The following is a 21,569-nucleotide window of genomic DNA, read 5'->3' as shown; positions in this document are numbered from 1 at the left end:
TAATTTCGGACTGGGGCCCACGTCCTGCCTCAAGTGAACCTCGTGGGTGACGACTCCTTGCGGTCAGCTTGATTGCCACAATTTCCCACGGCACCACTGTCGCCAGGCTACCGATATTTGGTCTTGCTTCGCCATACCAACTACGTCTCGCAAGCCTTGCGTCGTCCCAGGCACCGTTCAAACCATTTCGTTTGCGACTTGGTGGCCAGATTGGAGGTTTTTGTTTTCCTGACCAACGAACATCCAGTCACGAGTCCCGTCAGAGCCATTTTTTCCCTGGCCCTTGCCTGCGCTCCAGTCTTTGTCGTTACCTAGTGGCTGTGTGTTGCCAAATTCGGGGCGTACCCGTCTGCCCACGCTCAAATTCTCCGTCACAAAACCTCTGTGTCCTGTACTTCCTCTCAAACAAACGTCCAACATCGAAAACTGCTACTTCATCGCGAGAGCAGTGCATCGTGGATTGATTTGGAGTGATCCGGCCACACATCGAGGTGTCACTAGGTATGCTCATACCCCATCTCTAATGTCACTTGTCTGTGACAAACAAATGCCTGATCCCGACATCTCGCATTATTGATCTTCGTGGACCCTCATGTTCTGACTGCCTTTCGCACCTGCAGGTTGTCCTTCGAACGAGCCTCCCATTACAGCACCACCTTCCACTTGGCCACCGCGAGATTCAGCCATTTCGACGAGCTTTTCACTAAGTCTTGTCACCCATCTCGAGCTTTGCTGAACTTAGATTAATCTGCAAGGTTCCTGTCTGCCAACCACTGTCCACGACAGTCTACCCATCAGTCAACGCAGATTGCTACGACTACGTCGGATCGACCAGACACCTGTTATCACTGTTTCTATCATTCAGTTTGCCATCCCTCTTGGAACCGCTGCGCTTGCTAAGACAAGAACACCGACTCCATCCATGACCTGCTTTTGAGTGGGATCAAAACAGCAGCACCTAAGCTCCGGCTTCAACGCCTAGGGCGTGGCCGCGCAGTCAGCGGAAGCAGACAGGTGAGTTATCTATCCTAGCTCAAGGAGATATATCGTACTTGATGCTGATAATCCCAAAGCCCACGGCTTGTCTGCTCTGCTCAACCCTCCTCGATCGAGCATGCCTTCCTATCACAGCTGGGGCGCAGCCCCCCAACACGCGCGACTTCCCCCAACGCCGCCGGAGTACCAGCCCACTTATCTCACGCCCTTGAGTGCGGTGTCTGATCAAGGCTTCTATCATTCGCAAGGTTATCACTCTCGTCGATCGCTCTCATCGCGAGACTACAACGACAGATACCAGCCTCCCCCGGCCTACACAGCTCAGCCATCTTTGGCAGGACAGGTGTCGCGAATCGGGCATGCTCACCCGTCACAAGAATATCCATATCCACAACCCTATCATATGCACGGCTCGTCCTACTGGGCAAACCACGTCGGGGCGCCTATTCTCCCTCCTATCCGTGTCACCGAGGCTTTGGATCAATTTCCAACACATTATGGAGCACAGCACACTGAGTCCAAGCCTAAGGAGGACAAGCCGACAGGAGGGGTAGCGCAACACTTGGACTACGATATGGACTTGATGTCCAGCTTCGTGGCCGAGATGTCCCAAAAACTGTGAGTACTGCAGATTCAGATCCAACAGACCACGCTCTAACTTCTTGCCTCAGTGTAACACCAGAGTCCGCACCAACATCTCAGTTCCGCAAATATGTGTCCCAAATTCTGTCATCTACTCGCCTCCCAAGCTCTACAATCATGCTGGGGCTGTACTACCTGGCTTCACGAATGAAGCAGGTGAATGAACGCGGGCAGTCAACTTCGTCCTCTGGCACTGTCTATCGCATGCTCACCACTTGCCTTCTTCTCGGCAGTAAATTTCTTGACGACAACACATTCCAGAATCGTTCCTGGGCCGAAGTCAGCAGCATTCCAGTGCACGAGCTGAACATGATGGAGCTGCAGTGGTTGACAGACTTCAACTGGGAGATCCACGGGATGATGTACGACGAGGATGATGGCTTCTTCATGTGGGTTGAGCACTGGCATGCCTACGAAGAAAAGGCTCAGCTTGCCAAAGTCAAGGAGCTTCAAAAGCTCGCTCCGATCGAGACAAACCTTCATCGCCATCATCCCATCCAGAATCAACCCTTGATGTCCCCGGAAGGGCCCATTCCACCTCAGTATCAGCAAGGCTCGCAATACGATACCCGTTGGGTTCGTGCTTATATTTCGGAATATTCACCACCATCTGCTCCACACAGTGGCCCGCCCACGCCTGATTATTACAATGCTTCCTGGACGTTCACACCGGGTGGTCCTCCAGCATATGGCCGCCAGCAGTACCATTCTGACGGTGCGTCGGCATACTCGACTCAACGGAATCAGCTGCCTACGTACTCTCAGACGTTTGGCTATGGGTCCGGTTTGGCTCCGAATTGGGTCTCCCACGGTCCCAACTGCGGCTGCAGTCTCCATGCCAAGCACTCAGATTATTACTTCAATCACCCTGGATACGCCATGCAAACTGTAGTGGGTTAAATTGTTCACACTCCAGCGTTCAGCGATATGGGTCCGGTTCAAAAAGTTCTCGAATCATACCGCGGTGTTCGGTATTGTTTTTACCACCGTCGACCTTCTACGTACCTTCAAACGAACCAATGTCGGGACTATGCGAGGGGCGGGCCCATCACGGTTGATGGTGCCATGGTCAACATGCTCCTCGTCCACCAAAATTTCTCTAATCGAGTTCCCAATCTAACGACCTTTTACGACCGGCACTTTCTTGTCTTTCGTTATTCAGCATCTAAAGCGAGCAACTCTCCAAGAATAGATCAAAGCTTTCCTTTCTCTATACATTGACGATGGGGATGCCCGGGCGGCGCTTTCATGGCAGGAAAAGTCACCAAAAGTTCCGACTCAGGACAGTGTTTATTACCGGGCTGGCGTCGGGGTTATTCAGCAAATGGGTTGTCACACGGGGGCCTGTTTTTCTTCCATTCAAAGACTTTGTTTGTTTCACAGTTATTACACCGTGTTTTTACGAGACTTCAATCGACACAAAAGGATGCCAACGGTTCATGGCTTGCGTCAGAGATTGCATCGCATGGCATCGCGGAGGATGGTGGATTGTCCCAAGAGGTTTGCTGCATCATCATTCTTGTAATTAGCTATGTGAAATGAGGTGGTGGGTTCAATGAACGAGGTTGAAATGTGCTTCATGGCTGTTCGAGTTGGTCCAACAGGGCCATTGTCACGGTCAGAGTCTGCCGCACGAAAACATGAGGCACCTCCTGTACGGAGTACGGTGGTGGTGGTGGTGTTTGGCCAAAAAGGAAACACAGGACACATCGGTTGACGTTGTCACGGACCTTGTTGTCGGCCTCTTTTACTTCTTTCTTTCAGCGGCCGAGATTCGATACTCGGCAGGTATATACCCCCGATAGACTGCAATGGGCGCCCTTTTCGTTCGCTTTGAAAGATCACAAAAAGCTTTCCATAGAGATAATTTGTCATCAACCACTTTCCTGTCTGCTTTTCTACGGTGATGAAGTTGAGCTGTGGAAGGGACCAGGACCACCTCTTAGAGGGTTGATGGACAACTTATTAGACGATATGGCAAGGTGTACGGTAGGCAGACTTGAAAAGAACCTGATCATAAGGCTGATTACTAGGTGGGTGGATGCTTTAAGATCAGGCGTGCCAGGCTGCGAAGAGTGACGCGGTGAAGAATGGTGCCAAGCCTGGAACCGCGGTTTTGCCGCAGCGACTCTCCAACCTCAACTGCGAGCTTCCATCTCGACTCCACAGGATTGTAATCAAGCCAGTTGCCCATAAACCCTCAACATAACACTTGACTTCCACGTTTCAACCGACCTCCTTTGCCGTGATTCCTTATTTCAAGAATCATCAGCGCCTAATCCTAGTCAGAACCAAACAAGACCCTCATCAAAAGGGGCTCCATCATGTCGACGTTAGAGGATCTCGATGACCTGGAGCGCGATGAGAAAGAGCAGAGAAAGGACGGCGATGACAAAGACAAGAAGCCTAACTCCAACGGCGATGCCAAAGATACCGAGATGAAGGACGCGGAATCGAAGAAGGATGAGGAGGAACAATACATTGATGACGAGATTCTTCAGTCAAGTACAAGAGACATCATTAACCGGCGGCGACTCCTCGAAAATGAAATGAAGATCCTCAAGAGCGAATTCCAGCGACTAAAGCACGAAGAAAGTACAATGAAGGAGAAGATCAAGGACAATTTGGAAAAGATCGAGCAAAATCGGTAGGTTTTAGTGTCTTGTTTTGTTGCAACAACTTAAAGAGCTGTGGCTAACACGAAACGCATCCAGGCAATTACCATACCTCGTGGGCAATGTCGTCGAACTCCTTGACCTCGACGTCGAAGCTGAAGCAGCCGAAGAAGGCGCCAACATTGATCTCGACGCCACACGAGTGGGCAAATCAGCCGTGATCAAGACAAGCACCCGCCAGACTATCTTTTTGCCTCTGATCGGTCTGGTTGACCATAATAAACTGAAACCTGGCGATCTAATCGGTGTCAACAAGGATTCATACCTAGTCTTGGATACCCTGCCGGCTGAGTATGATTCCAGAGTCAAGGCGATGGAGGTAGACGAGAAGCCGACAGAAAAGTATACCGACGTTGGTGGGCTAGACAAGCAGATTGAAGAGCTTGTGGAAGCGGTGGTCTGGCCGATGAAAGAGGCAGAGCGGTTCAAAAAGATCGGCATCAAAGCACCCAAGGGTGCGTTGATGTATGGACCTCCCGGCACGGGTAAGACTCTTCTCGCTCGTGCCTGTGCTGCCCAGACCAATGCAACCTTCCTGAAGCTCGCAGGTCCCCAACTTGTGCAGATGTTCATAGGTGACGGTGCCAAGTTGGTTCGCGACTGCTTCGCTCTCGCAAAGGAAAAGGCTCCGTCAATCATTTTCATTGACGAGCTGGATGCTGTTGGGACAAAACGTTTCGATTCAGAAAAGAGTGGCGATCGCGAAGTCCAGCGGACCATGTTGGAACTGCTCAACCAGCTTGATGGCTTCGCTTCAGACGAAAGGATCAAGGTCCTTGCCGCCACGAACCGCGTTGATGTCCTCGACCCTGCTTTACTTCGATCTGGCCGTTTGGACCGGAAGATCGAATTCCCCTTACCGAATGAAGAATCCCGTGCGCAGATTCTGCGGATCCATTCGCGAAAGATGACCATCGACGAGGGCAACATCAACTTTGACGAGCTGGCCCGGTCAACGGATGAATTTGGAGGTGCACAGCTCAAGGCCGTCTGTGTCGAGGCGGGTATGTCATTGTCCGTTGTCCGTGTGTGGCCCAATTCGCTAACTATCTCTTGTCAGGTATGATTGCGCTTCGCAAAGGGCAATCAAAAGTCAATCACGAAGCATACGTGGAAGCCATTGCGGAGGTGCAAGCGAAGAAGAAAGACACGTACGTCCATCTGAATCCCATCTGTCGCTTACCATAAGACTAACACCATAGTTTGCAGGGTCAATTTCTACGCATAAATCCAAGCAGACACTTCAAGTCAGCCTCACTGGGAAACTCATGGCAGAACACGGCATGTACAATACTCAAGCAAGGGGTGACGTCCTCAAATAGATGACTGCCGTGCTCAGGCAGTTCTATCATAAACCTTTGGATTCGTCCTTGTGTTGGTGCTTCTTCAGATTCCTCTGTCTTCGTAGACCTGTGCTGTGCCACTCACTGTTCCATCTGCCTAGCGGCGTGTAGTTCCACCAACTCTTCTACAGGACGTATTGCTAGATCTACCACAATTATGACCGAGACGACTGAATGCAGAAGCACCAAGCACCAAGACACTAAGGGTACAGCAAGGATCCTGGGTCTTCGACCCTTTGGGGGACGTGAAAAACGGGTTCCTATTGGACAAGAATGCAATGGCTTCCCTGTTTCTCGCGCCACGTCCTATTGACGTCCAACTTTTACCTCAGCTACTTTTCGTGAACCCAGCCATGCCAACCTTTCCTGTGTACCTTTTTGTGCTCCTCGGGACTATTGAATGAATCCATTAGTGATTCTAGTGGATCTTGAAAACACCCATTGTGTCGGGTTCTCTGTTGTATGGACTCAGAGAAGAAGGTTACAGAGGGATATACCAACACCCGATGGAAGTGGTAGCAAGATATGCCCAACTTGGCCGCCATGAGCAGCCATATTCTCCTCCGGTGTTGCAACCTCGGTTGATACCACTATTGAGTATCAAATCTCGCACCTCAACAGCGAGGGCAAGAGTCAATTGGAAGACATTGCCATCATCGATCCTGAAGCTTGTCCTGGACCATCTCAGGCGTCTCCATTTGGATCCTTACCCGCGGTCTTCATCCTGCTCAACGTGCTATATGAGGGATTTGACTGCGGTACAGTTAACTTGCAAAGCTTGGTTCTCCGATGCTCAACGAATACTGTAAGTCTGTCCTTCTGCTGATGGAAAATTCTCCTCAATAGTCTAGGTATACCAACATACAGATTGTTGGCAAGGATGATCCCTTGATGCTTCGGAGATGGAAAGTCTCGCGGGCAGTACGGCTGATACGTTTGCGGTCAACACTTCGCTCAAGACCCCTTCTCGCCGCTCTGGTCAGGACGCTCCACGTGCCAGATCCAAACATACCGCTTTACTCGACCCGTGGCGATCCAAATCCCGAATATGATGCATATCTTTGCACGGTAGCGTCCGTCGTCATGCAATGCCCCAATCTAGAAGCCTTGACAGGGTTCGCGGCTTTCTACAATCACACGTTTGACAGGCTGACGCACGCTTTGTCGACGCGAACCAAGCTCCGCCAGCATGTTTGGATCATTGCCGAGAATGAGGATGTGAGCGTGCGAAGTCAGACACAACTCCCGCCGGGCCTTCTGGACGAACACCAAACCTACCAGTTTGAGCTTTACCATCAGCGATGGAAACGCCTCGAAACCCTCATGTTGTCTTCACCAGGCGGTCTCGGAGTCATCGAACATGAGCTATTCATTCGTGTCCTCCATTCCTTGCCCGAGTTGCGTAACCTGTGCGTGTCTTCCTTCGATCCTGATGATTTCCACGACAACACGCTCCTTGCACTTCCACCCTGGGTCACTACGCTACGCCTGGAGGAATGCTTGGGGGTCACGGACGCAGGGTTGACGCAGTGGGCAGCGAACCCAAACGCAGCGCAGATTGAACGACTGAGCCTGATCCATCAGAATGTCACGAGCTTACTGACCCTGTCGAAGATATTTGCCAGCTTGGGTCGCCTATGGAAATTCACCATCTTGCAGACTGACGTCGTGCTCTCCTGGCCCAAGGAGGTGAGAGTCCTGTTCCAACCGGTGCTGGCCTCGGCGTCCTTGAGATTTTTACATTGGGACATACATTCTTTATCGCCAGAAGCACCTGGTGATGGCGACGGTATTGTTGCTGAAGATGGAAGCCAGATGCCAAACATGCACCTTGCACTCTCCATCTCGCATAACGGGTTCCCTTGGCTGAGGTGCTTGCGCGCCCCTAGAGACACTTGCCCACCCGGCGCCCTACAGTCAGTTTGTCAAACGGTTGGTAAGGGAGATACCACGGTTTCAGACGACAGCTCCATATACCATCTGCAGGGCTCGACCAGATCGAATTCCTTACAAGCGGCGCGCCTGCGGGCTCAGAAGATAGCTTGCCAAATCAGCACTCAGAGCTTAAACCATATACTGCCGTGCGCCCGTCAATGTCCAGGGATGTCTACTTCGAGCCCTATGTCATCACATTTGGCACAAATCTCCAACATCCAAGTGCCAGCTGTTTCCCATGCTTGCAATTCCAACAGAAACAACTTCAGTGCTTATGAAAATACTGTACACGAATTGGTTTCGCCCGTTTCTCCCGAGACGAACCCATTTTCACCACTTGTTCCGGACGATGGCATCATCTCTCCAATCACTGCGGACAGGGAGGAGAGGTCTTGGTACAACCGGGATTCCGACAAGGAGGTTATGGCACCACCACCGCAACGGCCACACGTGTCCTCTGAGGCTATAGCAAATCCGGAGTCTCGCAGGCGCCCTAGAAGTGAGGAGGGTATGTGCGTTTGTGGTGGTTGGGGATCTCAAAAAGTTGAAGAACGCAGGTGTGGTCTCACGCCGCCACCTCGTAATCCTCTCAGACTCGCAGCTGGTGCTCCCAACCTTGTTTCGTCTGTCCATGTCGATCTGCTTGGCCACAGTTCTTCTGGATTACAGCCGATGGATCGGAGATGGTCTCTGGTGCCGGATAGCACAACAGGCGCCGAGCAATACTCTCGTCCTCTCTTCTATCTCCAGCCAGATATCCCCGGACGAGATGAGAATGGCGGTTTGATCGGATGGGGCGAACTCTTGAACGTCCATGAAAAAGTAAAAGTACGCACGGATGACAGCAGTGTGGCGGTGGAAGTTGGTACTCTATCCCCAAACACGTGCTCGGGCAAGGGCAGCTGGGACCAATGTCCCGGCTCTGGGGAACAGCAACCGGGTGAATTCAGCGCCATTGTTAAAGTGTTGTCAGCGCCGCCGTTGCTGCACACAAAGAAAGACAGACCAAGATCGAAGCCGACACCCAAGACATCCTCCAAGTTGAGTTTGGCTTTGGGTCTTGGAAGCTCAAAGGAGAAATTATCCAACGAGACAGCATCGAGACATGTGCCACGGCCCAATGGGGACAGAGGAGGGTGTGTTTCTGTGTCGGATTTCTTCTAGACGAGGTATGCGAGGTATACGACGATGTATGATATACATGCGAATTAGACAGCGACGAGAGCAACTGCTTGTCGATGCTCAGTGTTAACCCTTGGGGCTTTGAAGCTCAACCTAATTCCACAGAATATAAAACATAAAACCTCAGTTGCCTCCCAGATAGTCGCAACCGTAGCCGTCGTCGTCAAGTATAGGATGGATCTGACCGACCAGAGATTTAGAACGCCTTATGGGGTAGCGATACATACGGAAAGGGCCGATTCCGCTGCGGGCTGACCCATGTACCGACTGTGTGATCGTGATGTACGTACGTGCAGGACGCGTCTGGATACTGGGCGATCTCGCCTATTATATAGAGCGACCAGCAATTCCCGTTCCCCCCACCACCGCATGCAAGTCCAATCATGTAAACGCCATTGGCAGGAGCCATCGATGCTGGTTCGTTGCGCTTGGCGGCAGGTGCGCTGTCCAGGAAGAGTCTACGAGTCACTTAGGTTTTCTTTCACTTTGGATTCAGCCTCAAAAAGAAAGAGTTGAATCATGATCGACCAAGGACACTGACGACAGCTTCGAGCCTTCCACTGCGTCTAAATCTATGTGTCTTCGCAGTCTGTCTGGGCTGTTGAACCCTGTACCCTGAAAGCCCATCACAGCCTCATCAACCCTCCAACAACAACTCACCTGCATTATAAAAAGGATGCCTTTGAAGCGCGTTTTCTCCCCAGCGACGAAGCCTCCGCCAGGCTCATCTTTGCCCCGTTCGGACTGGGCTCTGCGACCAGTCTATTCGGCTGCTTCGAGAGTTGACCTCGAGAAGGAGGAATCCGCCTTGAGCCTGTTGAAAAACGATAGCGACCTCAAGGATGCCGACATGGTGGCTGTCGTCATGGGACCGACTGGGGCCGGCAAGTCGAGGTTCATTGCTGAGGCCTCGGGGCTCAGTGTCGACATTGGCGACTCTCTCCACTCTGGTGGGTATAACCATCCTCGCATTCAGGTCCTCGTGGAAGAAAGAGTCGTGACATCTGCTCAGAAACGAGAACCGTCCAAGCATATCACTTTGAGCACCATGGATCACATGTGGCCCTGGTTGACACGCCAGGGTTCGATGATACCCACCGCCCTGATACTGCCATCTTCCGAGACCTGTCAGCCTGGCTCGCCGCGCGCTATCAGGAGAAAACTCGCCTCATGGCAATCATCTACATACAGCCCATCACATTGACGAGGGTGTCTGGCAGCATCCTCCGGAACTTGACAGTGATGAAGCGAATGCTTGGTGTCCAAAGTTTCCCTCATTTGACCTTGGTCACTTCCATGTGGGACACTATCGATCCTTCTTTGGGCGAGAAGCGTGAGGCAGAGCTCCAAGCCAGTTTCTGGTCTGATTTGGTCCAGTTTGGAGCCAAGACCGCTCGGTTCAGTGGTGATGCCACCTCTGCGGCCAAAGTCCTGGATACGGCGTCGTCCAAAGATGAGATTTTAATGACCATCCAGCGCGAGCTCGTGGACCAGGGTCTGACTCTGGATCGGACCGCCGCTGGTACTTACTTGGACAGCGAGATTTTAGGTCTGATTGACGCTGCTATCCAGGACCCCTCCCGGAAGGGCCTTTCTAGCCGCCTGCTCGGCAAATTGGGCGGGAAGGGCAGCGAGCCTGGGAGAGCTGACAAGCAACAGGAGCTCGAACAACTCGGCCCTCAACGCTATCTCAAAGCATCTTGGGATCCTGACTACGGTTCTCTCTGGCTGGAACCTGCCGCGCCTCCACAGCCCATATGGGATGCCGGCATCTACACAACTCTCCGAGAAGACCAGTTCCGCCTCATCGAGCTCAAGGCGGGCGAAGGGAGCGCGCCGTTGGAGATAGAACTTGTCGTCAGGAGCTTTTCTCAAGCTTCCAAATATGTTGCGTTGTCTTATGTCGTGGGGACTGACCACAAGCTGAAGCAGCTCGGCTTGCGCTTTCAGAAGTCCCTATTCAAGCATGAGATTGCCGAAAACTTGCATTCTGCCTTGTCCCACCTGCGGCAGCCGGGTATAGATATTGCAATATGGGTGGACGCTCTGTCTATCAATCCTGCCAGCCCTGATGAGAGAGCCCGGCAAATCCGCAAGATGAGTCGTATTTTCCGCCACGCTGACAATGTCTGCATTTGGTTGGGCGAGGAAGACGAGAACAACAGGAAAGCCATGGATCTTGCCCAGGGAATCCTCGATTTTGACTACTTTGAAGCCGCACTGAGCGATCCCTCCGTCACCGAGAATTTTCTCCAGCTCGCCAATCTGATGGGTAACCCTTGGTTTCGCAGGCGTTGGTGCGTCCAGGAGATTCTTCTGGCGAAGTCGGCCACGATACATTGTGGACATCGAGTAATGCCTTGGCTAGACTTTGTGGATGCCGTCACGCTGCTCCGTCCACGATGGATCGAGATCCAGCATCGCGTGGACGGCAAAACTCGACACAGGCTGGGGCACGCATATCTGATTGGGGCTGTCGCGTTGATTGAAGTGTCGGCCAAAATAGTCCGAAGGACCCCCAACGGCGACGTGATTGACAGACTGCTCGATCTCGAGACGCTGCTGTCAATGCTGCCCACGTTCGAGGTCACCTTCATGCACGACACCGTCTACGCCATCTACGATCTCGCGCGCGACGTGGCGGGGACCAATAGGCTTCAGGTCGACTACTCCAAGGAGCCGCGAGATCTGTTCCGTGAGGCCACAGAGTTGATTGTCAAGAGTTCTGGCTCGTTGGATATCATCTGTCAGCCGTGGGCGCCCAAGGCCGGCCTCCCCTCCTGGATCCCCACTACAGAAAAGCTTCCATACAGCCTCAAGCCGCGACCCCAGGGCACGGTAGGGAGTGCTGAGGTTCTAGGGGCGCTGCGCAGTGCTGTGGCGGCTGGCAAGACGCTCACTGGCTTCTCTGCGCAGAGCACTCTCCCGGTGTACATTCGCAAAAACGGCTGTGTGCTCGTGGGGACCCCCGACTCGCGAAGCTACCGTGCGTGCGGCCACTATTCGTCGCGCGGCCACGTCGAATTTCGCGCCGAGGGCTCGCAACTGGTGCTCTCGGCCCGAGGCATTCCCATCGGCACAGTCGCCCTCCACGGCGGCGAGTGCATCAACGGCAACATCCCTTCCCGCTGGATGGAGCTGGGCATGTGGGACGAGCTTGATTCGCGGCCTGTTCCCCCGGTGTTCTGGCGCACCTTGGTCGCGGACCGCGGACCCGACGGCTTACCCGCGCCTGGGTGGTATAAGCGCGCGTGCGAGTTCGCGTTCCGCAGAAACGCCAGCGCCCACATCGACGTCGAGGAGCTTTATAGCCTGACCGAGTCCTCCCACGTGCGCGAGTTTCTGCGACGGGTCCGCGATGTGTGCTGGTCGAGAGCACTGGTGAATTTGAGCGCGTCCCAAGAATCCGCAGCGGCAGGGAGGTCTTGCGGTGGCAGTGGTGGTGTTGCCTCGTCGTCATCGTCACCACCACAACAACCAATAATCAGTCTCTGCCCACCCGAAACCAGCATCGGGGACGTGGTCGCCATCCTCTACGGCTGCAGCGTGCCCGTGGTGCTCCGACCCCAGGTGTCGGCGTCGTCATCATCGTCTTACTATACCCTGATCGGCGAGTGTTTTGTATACGGTTTTGTGGACGGCGAGATCATGACCGACGACAACAAGAGCCGACTCTGTTCGCGTATCTATGACATTATCTGAGAAGTTGTCTCACTTAGCCATCCCCCTTTTTCTGACCCCCGTTCCATTTTTCCTGGTGTTTTAGTGAGCGGCCAAAGGGATCTTCTACGATGTATACACCACTAGAAAGTACGAGCGGTGTTCACTTGAGCGTATCGTTATTTCACCACCAATGACAGGAGAAGGCACCGAGAAAGAAAGATTCTTCAGATAATCTTGAAAAAAGACATACGAAATCAGCAGCTTCAGAGAATGTCCAGCAGGGGCACGACAAAAGGTAATCACCACCCATCTACCTCCCTCTTGGGCACCTTGGGCACTTGGGTACCTAGCCACCTATGTAAATGTAAATCCAAATCCAATCAAAACAAGAGGGGTTCGGTCAAGAAGAGAGAGAGAGAGAGTTCACATCCCGTTCGAGTCCTGACCCTCATTCGTGTTTTCATGGGATTATCCTAACTACCTAGCCTAGCATAGAAAAGACGGTCTGACACTCTGGCACTCTGACTCTGGGAGATAGATAGATGTCCAGACAATGACCTGAAGAAGGAGCAAAACCGTCCTGACCGTCATTATTTCCCCAAGTGGTGAATGGCCGAGGGGGGCGGGAAAAGTACCCCATCCCAGCATCTCGAGTTTCAAATCACTCATCGTACAAGAGATGCAGCGTGGTCGGGATGGGCGACTCCTTGGCATTGCCGTCGAGATAGATCTTGGCCTTGACGCCCGCGATGTCGTGCTCGATGACGCTGAAGCGGCCCAGTCGACCGGCGGCGCGGCGCAGGTTCTTCAGCCGGAACACCTCCTTGAGCGTGGCGACCAGGGCGGGGCCGACCAGTCTGGCGCCGAAGCAGTAGTGCATGCCGTGCCCGAGAAGCGTGTAGGATGACATTGGGCGGTGCGGATCGATCTTCTCCGGGTTGGGGAAAGCCACTGGGTCCATGGCCGCCGAGGACGTGGCGATGAGCACGTATTGACCGGCCTTGATGTCAACGGGGCCGCGGGCGCCGTCGTCAAATGTCACATCCCGAGAGGCCACGCGGGGCAGACCGGGCACGACGCCGGCGTGGCGCATGCCCTCGAACACGAACCCCAGCAGTTCCTTGTCCGAGGCTTCGTCGTCCTTTTGCGCGAGCTCCACGATGCGCTTTTTGTATTGCGCGTATTCGTCGCGGAGGTAGAGATCGATCAGCAGGGATGCTTGTTGCGTGATGTTACCCGCGACAGGGGCACCCATGCCGATGCAGTCACCCACGATGTCGCCAATGTCCAATCCTGTCTTGTTCATGGCGTGGTAGAACCGGTCCGCATCCGGCCCAACTTCATACGCGGAGCCCTTGGCGAGCCAGTCCACAATGTACTCCGTGACACCCCGCTGGGTCCGGAGATGAGCCGTAAAGATTTGTCGGAGGATCGGCGCAACCGTCTCGGCCGTCTCCCTCAGCTTCCACTCATTCACCGGCAAGATATTGAAGCTCTGGTACATGAAGAGGACGAGGTAGATGTCGAACAGCTCCGGAATGGTGACCAGGCCGCGTGGATGGGCGGCGTCCTTGATCGGAATCGCGAAACGGCGGGCGAGCCACATGATCGGCGTGACGTTGCAGACGTCTCGGACAATGTCAATCGACCGTCGATGATCCGGATACTTGAGCGTGCTCTTGTGGATCAGGCTTCTGACCGTCTCTCGAAAGTATTTTGTAAGATTCGCCTCAAAATTCTCTTCGAAAAAGGCCTTGTGGAGGATGACAGAACGTGGGTCGTGGCGTTTCTGGTCGTCCCAGCCGATCATGAATTCGTGGCCGTCGGTGCAGTTGCGGATCGCGGCTTGATACATGACGTGGAATGTTTCTCGATCTTCAAAGGCCTTCTTGACACCTTCTTGAGTGTGTATACCTACTAGCTTCATCGCATTTGGTCGAGGTCTCGCAAGGTCATACTTGGCCAGCACTTTGTTGCCTTCGAGGATGCCCTTGACAGCCTCAGGCGTGTAGAACGGCAGCAAAGCATAGGTTGATGTGCCGGTAAACTCCCCAGGGAGGCCGTTGAAGATGAGCTTGGACAGTATACCTCCGTATGCGCCTCCGGGGAGATCGGCAAGTTTGGACACGCCCCAATTGGTGAGGGTGTTGCTATTGAAGTCATAGGTGAGGAAACGGTCGCCTCGCACAAGGGCCACGGCATCATCAAGGATGCCACGTCCAGTGGTTTGACCTGGACAGACACCACTGCCAGGCATTGGTGGCTTGGTACACTCGGCCTGCAGACCCGGATATAGTTCGAGATTGTCGATGTGGCCGTACAGGAGCTCGGCGGCTCGAGAAATTTCCGGGTCATCATTCCACTCCGAGAAACTCTTGTACGCCGTCAAGTTGAGGTATTTCCGGAATCTAGCGATACCTGTCAGCATATCTGCAGTGGTCACATCACATAATCTCAATGTTGATATGATGGGACTCACTCATTCAATGTGCAGGTGTTGAATATCTCTCTGGCCTGAAGCTGGCCCATGAGATCTACCACCTTCAGGCTTGCTGGTGTACCATTAGCTCCAAATGCGTGAGCAGGCTCCTCGATGCAGTCTTTGATGAGGCGGCCAAGATCGGCGTCGTCGAAGCTTCCATCAGGGCCACGCTTTAAACCTCCAAATGTCCATTCGCTGGCAGGCTTCGACATCAAGTCCGTTGTGATCTTCTCTGTCATCTGCCAGAAGAGCCGCGGCGTCATTTCGTCCACAGACTTGATCTGGGAAAGATTCCGACTAATCACATCATCCATCCATTTCGCGTCGGCGGCGCTGAGTGCGGCGTGCCAGTGGTAGAGAACTGCAAACTCCACTGAGACGACATTACCCGAGCCTCTCTCTACTCGTCCCTGTGCAGACTTGATCTCCTCACCCAAGTTGAGAGACCATTCGGAATTAGCCCGTGGCGTATTCAAAATGGCGGCAACATAGTCTCTCAGCACAACAGAGGCGAAGAAGCCGACGTTGATGTTTCTGCTTAGCTGGAAGATATCTTCGTCTTGTCTGTGAGGCGTCAGTCAGATATACGAGCCACCAACGTTGCTATGACGGCGGGTAAACTCTCTCACGCTTTTTGTTTTTCTTCTGTCAGGCTATCCCATTGACCATAACTTCCTTGCTCATTGATGGACAAGAGCGTTTCGGCGATGTGATTGTGGTTTCTAGAAAACATCATCAGAACAGCAATGACGCCCGGTGGCATCAGCATGATCCTCTCCGAAGCGATCGAATCTGGGTAGATGAGTCCATTCTTGTACGTCCGCACTCGCTTCTGCTCCTTGCTCGTGTTTCCGTAGAGCGTGCTCAGGTCGACATAGCTGGACGTCTCGTTGACCCATTTATTGTCCCTTGAAGTTTGGAAGCACTCATGAATGACGACTGTGGCAAAGGAGAAGAACAATCTGTTCAGGCCGGATGGGTGCTTGCGGAACTCTCCTTCTTTCCGCCTAAGCAGATATTCAAAGACCAGTTCCACGTCCGGCAAATTGGGGCCCTTTGGTTTCACGGGCGGCACGCTTCGACTGTAAGGGGACCCTGCCTTTCCCAATTCAGGGTCCCAGAGATTATTGTTACCTCCGTCGTGCCTCCTGTATCTTGTCGTAGGACCAGCTGTGGTTCCTGGTGGGTGAGGCAAGTCATCCCACAGCATTTTGATGAACCGACCAGCAGCATTGGCACCTAGTCCGCTGTTGGCAGGGAGAGACTGAAGCATGTGCACGCCATGTTCGAGTAACAGCTCCTTGTCATTAAGCGGTTCTCCTGATACCAATGTGTTGAAGGCCTGAACCAAAGTCGCCGCGTTGTCTCGTCCAAGGTGAGTCAAATCATGGAGTAGCGACGTCTGCTTCACCGAGGGCGTTGCTGCAGCCTCAGCATCGGACCGGCCATCTGGAGCGGTCGGAGCATTCTGAAAAATGGTTGCTTGTAATTTGTGCAATTGTTCCATATCGGACAGAGTTGTCACAGGGACGCCTCAGCTTTCAACCTTCTGACGAGGAATAAGACGGCCTGGACGACCTGAGTTGCAAAGGTGGGAGAGCGGGGAGGTGCTGCATAAATACGCCCGGGCAGAGGGGAACAGCCATGGCGGAATGTTCTGCATTTGCAGCTGGAGGAGGACATGCGCAAGAGCAGATGAGTGGAAGAACATATTTCTCAGACGTGTCTAGACTGACCGAATCCGGTGAGGGTTGAGGTTGTCCACGACAATCTGGGCGTACTCATGAGGAATAGTATCCAGTGACGGGACAGCTGCATGCCGGTTTCCTGCTGGTGTGATGGTTTGATGTCAATATTGCCCTATGAGAAGCTGGACAAACATCGCTAGCCCAGAACACTTTTCAGCTCGGTGGACCAGCAGGGTCCTTTGAGTGGCAGCTGGCGGTCACACAGGCAGCCACCCAAACAGTTATTCAGAGGCAGATCGCACGATCAAGTCGCAACGGAGCGTTTGGAGCTCAACCAGCGGTCAGTATTGACTGAGTGATCGACTGTGAAGGTTCTGTTTTCGGTTGCGCCGCACTCTGTCCAACAATCGAAGCGCAAGCGGATATTGATTGATTGAGTCCTCGCAGACATTTCATGTGTATTCCCTCTAGCTCTTCCCGTCTCCGGCCACAGGATTCAAGTACCGTAATCCTTGTCCCCACAAGGCCTGATTCGTCTCTGAGGAAGGCGAGCATTGGATCCATGATCTTGTTCGCGTTAAGCAGCTTCGGCTGTCGACTCGGTTCGCTCCGAAGGTCTTGGCTTCGCACCAGTTTGTGAGGCGAGTGGGTGATCCCTGGGGGATTGGGCATTGGTGAGACGACAGATGGGTAGCAAACATCGCTCGAGCTGCAAATGTGCAAGGGGATGTCGGACAGAGACAAATTTGTGCGGATGGGGTTTGCATGTCACAATCTCGAACAGGACATTGATGTTTGAACATGAAGGCCAGAGACTCTGACCAAGCCACTGATAAAACGCAGAGCGATGTGGGATAGAGAAGGTCCTGTCAAGTCAGTGAGCTGTGTTGGCATGCGACGTGTTCAATCCACTTCACGGCACCCCGCAGCCACTGCCCCCCCGCGCCCCCATTTTATCTCACCCCGTCACGCCTGTCTACAATGTACAAACAGGGATGGTTTGAAGATTTGAATATCTCAATCAGTGGGTTTTCAGAGGCCTATGCTAGATACACGATTGATCTAAATAGATTCATATCGAACAAACCCGATGCAGTGGCTTTTTGAGTCTGCCAATGGAACAGGTCCCCGCTATCGCTTATGCACCAACCAAAACACCACGACCAGCTAAATTGATCGAGACAGCATTGTCGTAAAGGATGCTATTCTGGCATCGGAGCAAACCGCGACATCTGCCGCAGCTTCCGCCCGTATCTGTAGAAGAGGAATGGAGCCGGGATCGCCAGCACGCACAGAAAGCCGAGGACGCTCGTCGCCCATGGCGTACCCAAAGATTTATACATGCGTGGTGCCGCCAAAGGGAAGCCAGCGGCAACCAAGCTCCTCACAATCGTGCTTGCCGCCATCGCACTGGCGGCGGACTGGAGGTAGATGTCCACGAGATATGCCACGGCGTTGGTGAAAATGAGCATGATGCCACTCCCAATGAAAAACCCTGCGATGATTTGTGGCACGGGGGAGATGTGGCGTGACGAAGTCCAGGCGAAGAAGAAAAGGCCGACTGGGAGAATCAGGCTACCGAGCATGACCAACGGTAAGCGGTCCTCGGGCAGAACCGAGCCACGAGCCAGCAGCCTGGGACGATAGTATCGTTTCGAATACACCGCCACTCCAAGCGAGCATACCACCACACTCGTCAGAATGCTCAAAAACGGGAGGGACCCGGTACGAGAATCCCAACCTCGACCCTGGACGAAGCTGTAGGGAAAAGCGAAGAAGGTCAGATAGAGAATCCCATAGACGATGGCAATGTACAACGCCATGACCATGAGCATCGGCTCGACGCAGAACATGATTGCCGGCTTGAACATGTACTTTTGGACGAACTCGGAAAAGGCTGGAGCTGGCTTGCTGATCTGTCTACTCAGTGTTGACGAGTCCTGTGCCAGTTTGAGTTTCTTGTTTGCTCTTTGTTGGAGAGTTGGCCCGTATGTCTCAGGGACGAAGAGGAATGCAGGGACTCCCACGACGACGCCGAGAATGAGAGAAACCCAGCCTGTCCAGTGCCAACCAAGACTGCTTTCGGTGAGAAGGGCGCCAAATATAGGCCCCAGAGTAGGACCTACGTAGACAGCCACCGAGTAGACTGCGGTTGCGACACCACGCTCCGCGGGTTCCCAAAAGTCCGCGTAGGTTGCACCAACCAGGACCTGTGGCGAGGCTCCGAAGCAGCCGGCTAACAAGCGACATACTAGCAGTGCAGGGAGGTTGTTGACCACTCCGACCGGTATTTGAAGGAGTGTCCACACGAAGAAGGCTGAGAAGAGTGGCAATCGACGTCCTTTGAATTCTGACAAGGGTCCTTGAACCACCACAGCCCTCAGGTCAGCACAACTCGAAAGGGATATCGATGGCAGGATCCTCAATGGACATGGAGACGAGAACATACCCCAAACAATAGGACCCACGGCAAATCCCAAGACATAAAGCGACACGCCCAAGAGGGACACTGTTTCACTGACATGAAATTCCTTGGATGTGACGGCGATGGCTGAAGACCACACCGAGCTGGCAAACGTGACGGCCGTGGTCATCAACGCCAAAAGAGTGGTTATGACCCATTTGCGCCATACTGGGAGATCGAATGGACTGTCAAACGTTGCGAGGGCTTCCGGGTCGCCGTCGTCTTTGGCAACGTCTTTCTCATGCGGATCGTGTTCGACGCGTAGAGTGAATGTCCCAGTGTCTTCGAGGTCGATTGACATGCTTTGCTTCAAGACAATACATATTGACACACCACAGACACAACACTTTCTTTTTGAAGGTGTAAAGAGCAGATTTGAAGTCGTAGTTGTCCGCCAGATGGTGCTGGTGCTATCCTGTTTTTGGAGGTTGGTGCCGTCTTAGCCGGCAAAGGGCGCAACGAGCATTCTCCACGCCGAGGCAGATCACCAATTGCTCCTCACTGAGGTCCAGATTGACTTCGACGCCACCAAGAGGGGGGATTGTGCGATGGGTAAAAGACGGTCTGTCTGTGCCGAGTCTAATAGCCGGTGTCGCATTGCCAGGGTGCCAGGATATGCCCCGGTTACATGTACAAGAAGTTTCGGTGTCCGGCCGATATCACCGCTTCGCTCCAGATGGTATGCGGGACTTGTAGAGAGGATGACGAAATCGGCGCCAAACTTGGACGTATACGAGATATTAGTTAATATTATACCGATTACCAGTATAGGAATCCGTGGGTGGAACTGTGCCACGCCTTGGCTGATCCTTGCGGCGGGGCCAATGAGGCTGATGAAGCTCATCAGCCTCCTTCACTACTCACTCACTTCCTTGATTGGCTTCAACTGATCTCTGTACTCGACTCACTCTACCCCACGAACGACAAGCCAGCTCGACGAGTTACGATGCTTCATCCTCATACCTCGAACAAGAAACCCCTAGAAATTTGACGTTCTCTGCTGTGAGGGCACCGCAAACCGCTCCCATGCTGCTGTACCTTGTCACCCAAGATCCCGAGTGCGGACAAGACTCCGTCCAGATTGAAGGGCATTATTGGAAATTGGCTGCTCATGACTTGGACGCTCCTGATGCTGAAGACATACGATTCGCCTGCGTCTCCTACACATGGGGTGCGGAAAGAGAGCGCAGTCCATTTCACCGCGACTACCAAATTTCCGACCGCACAATCCCAGCATTGAGTGCCGTATTCCAGCACCGCCCATCCTGCACTCGATTTTGGATCGATGCATTCTGTGTGCCTGTCGACGCGCCGGAGAGGATTCACACCTTGGAGAGCATGGGATTTATCTACTCCCGGGCAGATGAAGTCATTGTCGTCCTTTCCACGGCCGCCCGCCCTGTCCTCGAACAGATGAGCACTTCGGACCGCGTCGACCCGGTCTATCTCGACGTTTTGGAGAAGGAGAAATGGGTATCGAGGGCATGGACGTACCAGGAGGCGGCGAACAGCAAGGTTCTTTCCATCACCTGCGAGGAGTCCCGCGGGGTCATCGTCCCAGGCAGTCATTTCCTGAATTGCCTTGGTTACACCCTCACTCACCTCGATGACTCGATCTCTGTGGCCAGCGATAGGAGGGAGAGATACCCACGTCTCGATGCGTTTGAGGATCTGATTGCTGAGCACATGATTGCTGGGTACCTAGAACGGCCTGCTTTGCAGGTCATGTCGAACATGGATCGTCGCACCCAACACCGTGACGAGGACCATTTCTACGCCATGATCGGCGCCATCAGCACCGCGCGTGCCAGCTCTTCCGCAACCTTGGATCCTCCCGAGGCATTCATGTCCCTTTGTGAGAGGAAGGGTGACTACTCGTTCATCTACTCGGTCGCGAAGCGTGACTCGACGCCATCTAAACGCTGGCGTCCAGTGCCAGGAGATCTCCCGTCTATTCTCCCCTGGCATTGTTACGGCGAAGGCCAACCGGCTCACGAGGAGTCCGGTTCGTTGTATCTGGACCTGATGCTTCCGCTCGAGATCTCGCCAATCAACGAGGACGGAAAGAAATTTGTGCAACAATGGCTTGCCTCGAGCAAACTCGGTTCTACTAGGTCTCACGGATCCCTCCAAGAATCAGCCTACGCTGCCCTTCGGACCATGGGTTTCCAAGGCAGTCCGGAGTGCGTGACCACTACGCACGGCTTCTTTTTTCCCGCCGACACAATCCCCGTGGAGGAGGAAACCACCGTCTTGGTCGCAACTGGGGTCCGGTGGAGTTGCGGTGCTCCAGGCCTTGCGCGCTGCATCGGAGATGCGGAGACATATATCCCTGGGGTGTTTTTCGGCCGCATCGACGACACAGCTGCTGTCTCGATCAAGGTATCCTGATTGATGGATCGTGAAGATTGTCAATGATTTCGTCGTGTAAAGGCGCCAAAAGGTGCTGCCCAGTCCAGGTAGGCTCTGTTTGAAGTGCTTTACCGTGTTGCCTCCATT

At 53.4% G+C, this 21,569-nt stretch overlaps 7 protein-coding genes across 7 annotated transcripts; 5 read left to right on the top strand and 2 right to left on the bottom strand.

The window, feature by feature from the left end:
• Window positions 1–1,114: 1,114 nt before the first annotated feature.
• Window positions 1,115–2,538, top strand: Z517_03383 (uncharacterized protein; the record flags this gene model as incomplete). The annotated part of the gene is made up of 2 exons (XM_013432490.1): window positions 1,115–1,614; window positions 1,668–2,538. The coding sequence occupies 2 exons, from the start codon at window positions 1,115–1,117 to the stop codon at window positions 2,536–2,538; spliced, it is 1,371 nt and encodes a 456-aa protein (XP_013287944.1).
• Window positions 2,539–3,962: 1,424 nt separating this feature from the next.
• Z517_03382 (26S protease regulatory subunit 6A) lies at window positions 3,963–5,501 on the top strand (the record flags this gene model as incomplete). Its single annotated transcript, XM_013432489.1, has 3 exons — window positions 3,963–4,285; window positions 4,353–5,317; window positions 5,374–5,501. The coding sequence occupies 3 exons, from the start codon at window positions 3,963–3,965 to the stop codon at window positions 5,499–5,501; spliced, it is 1,416 nt and encodes a 471-aa protein (XP_013287943.1).
• Window positions 5,502–6,396: 895 nt separating this feature from the next.
• On the top strand, window positions 6,397–8,755 carry Z517_03381 (uncharacterized protein; the record flags this gene model as incomplete). The annotated part of the gene is made up of 2 exons (XM_013432488.1): window positions 6,397–6,461; window positions 6,508–8,755. The coding sequence occupies 2 exons, from the start codon at window positions 6,397–6,399 to the stop codon at window positions 8,753–8,755; spliced, it is 2,313 nt and encodes a 770-aa protein (XP_013287942.1).
• A 694-nt stretch (window positions 8,756–9,449) lies between these two features.
• On the top strand, window positions 9,450–12,475 carry Z517_03380 (uncharacterized protein; the record flags this gene model as incomplete). Its single annotated transcript, XM_013432487.1, has 2 exons — window positions 9,450–9,723; window positions 9,786–12,475. 2 exons carry the CDS (start codon window positions 9,450–9,452, stop codon window positions 12,473–12,475), a joined length of 2,964 nt encoding a protein of 987 aa, XP_013287941.1.
• A 622-nt stretch (window positions 12,476–13,097) lies between these two features.
• On the bottom strand, window positions 13,098–16,425 carry Z517_03379 (uncharacterized protein; the record flags this gene model as incomplete). The annotated part of the gene is made up of 3 exons (XM_013432486.1): window positions 13,098–14,844; window positions 14,916–15,482; window positions 15,548–16,425. 3 exons carry the CDS (start codon window positions 16,423–16,425, stop codon window positions 13,098–13,100), a joined length of 3,192 nt encoding a protein of 1,063 aa, XP_013287940.1.
• A 1,383-nt stretch (window positions 16,426–17,808) lies between these two features.
• Z517_03378 (uncharacterized protein) lies at window positions 17,809–19,371 on the bottom strand (the record flags this gene model as incomplete). The annotated part of the gene is made up of 2 exons (XM_013432485.1): window positions 17,809–18,968; window positions 19,056–19,371. 2 exons carry the CDS (start codon window positions 19,369–19,371, stop codon window positions 17,809–17,811), a joined length of 1,476 nt encoding a protein of 491 aa, XP_013287939.1.
• Window positions 19,372–20,096: 725 nt separating this feature from the next.
• On the top strand, window positions 20,097–21,461 carry Z517_03377 (uncharacterized protein; the record flags this gene model as incomplete). Its single annotated transcript, XM_013432484.1, has 1 exon — window positions 20,097–21,461. One exon carries the CDS (start codon window positions 20,097–20,099, stop codon window positions 21,459–21,461), a length of 1,365 nt encoding a protein of 454 aa, XP_013287938.1.
• Between the last annotated feature and the right edge of the window lie 108 nt (window positions 21,462–21,569).

The sequence above is a fragment of the Fonsecaea pedrosoi genome, assembly GCF_000835455.1.
Source record: "Fonsecaea pedrosoi CBS 271.37 unplaced genomic scaffold supercont1.2, whole genome shotgun sequence".
Lineage (NCBI taxonomy): Eukaryota > Fungi > Ascomycota > Eurotiomycetes > Chaetothyriales > Herpotrichiellaceae > Fonsecaea > Fonsecaea pedrosoi.
Note: the sequence above shows the minus strand (reverse complement) of the source record. Positions and strands in the feature narration are given on the sequence as shown.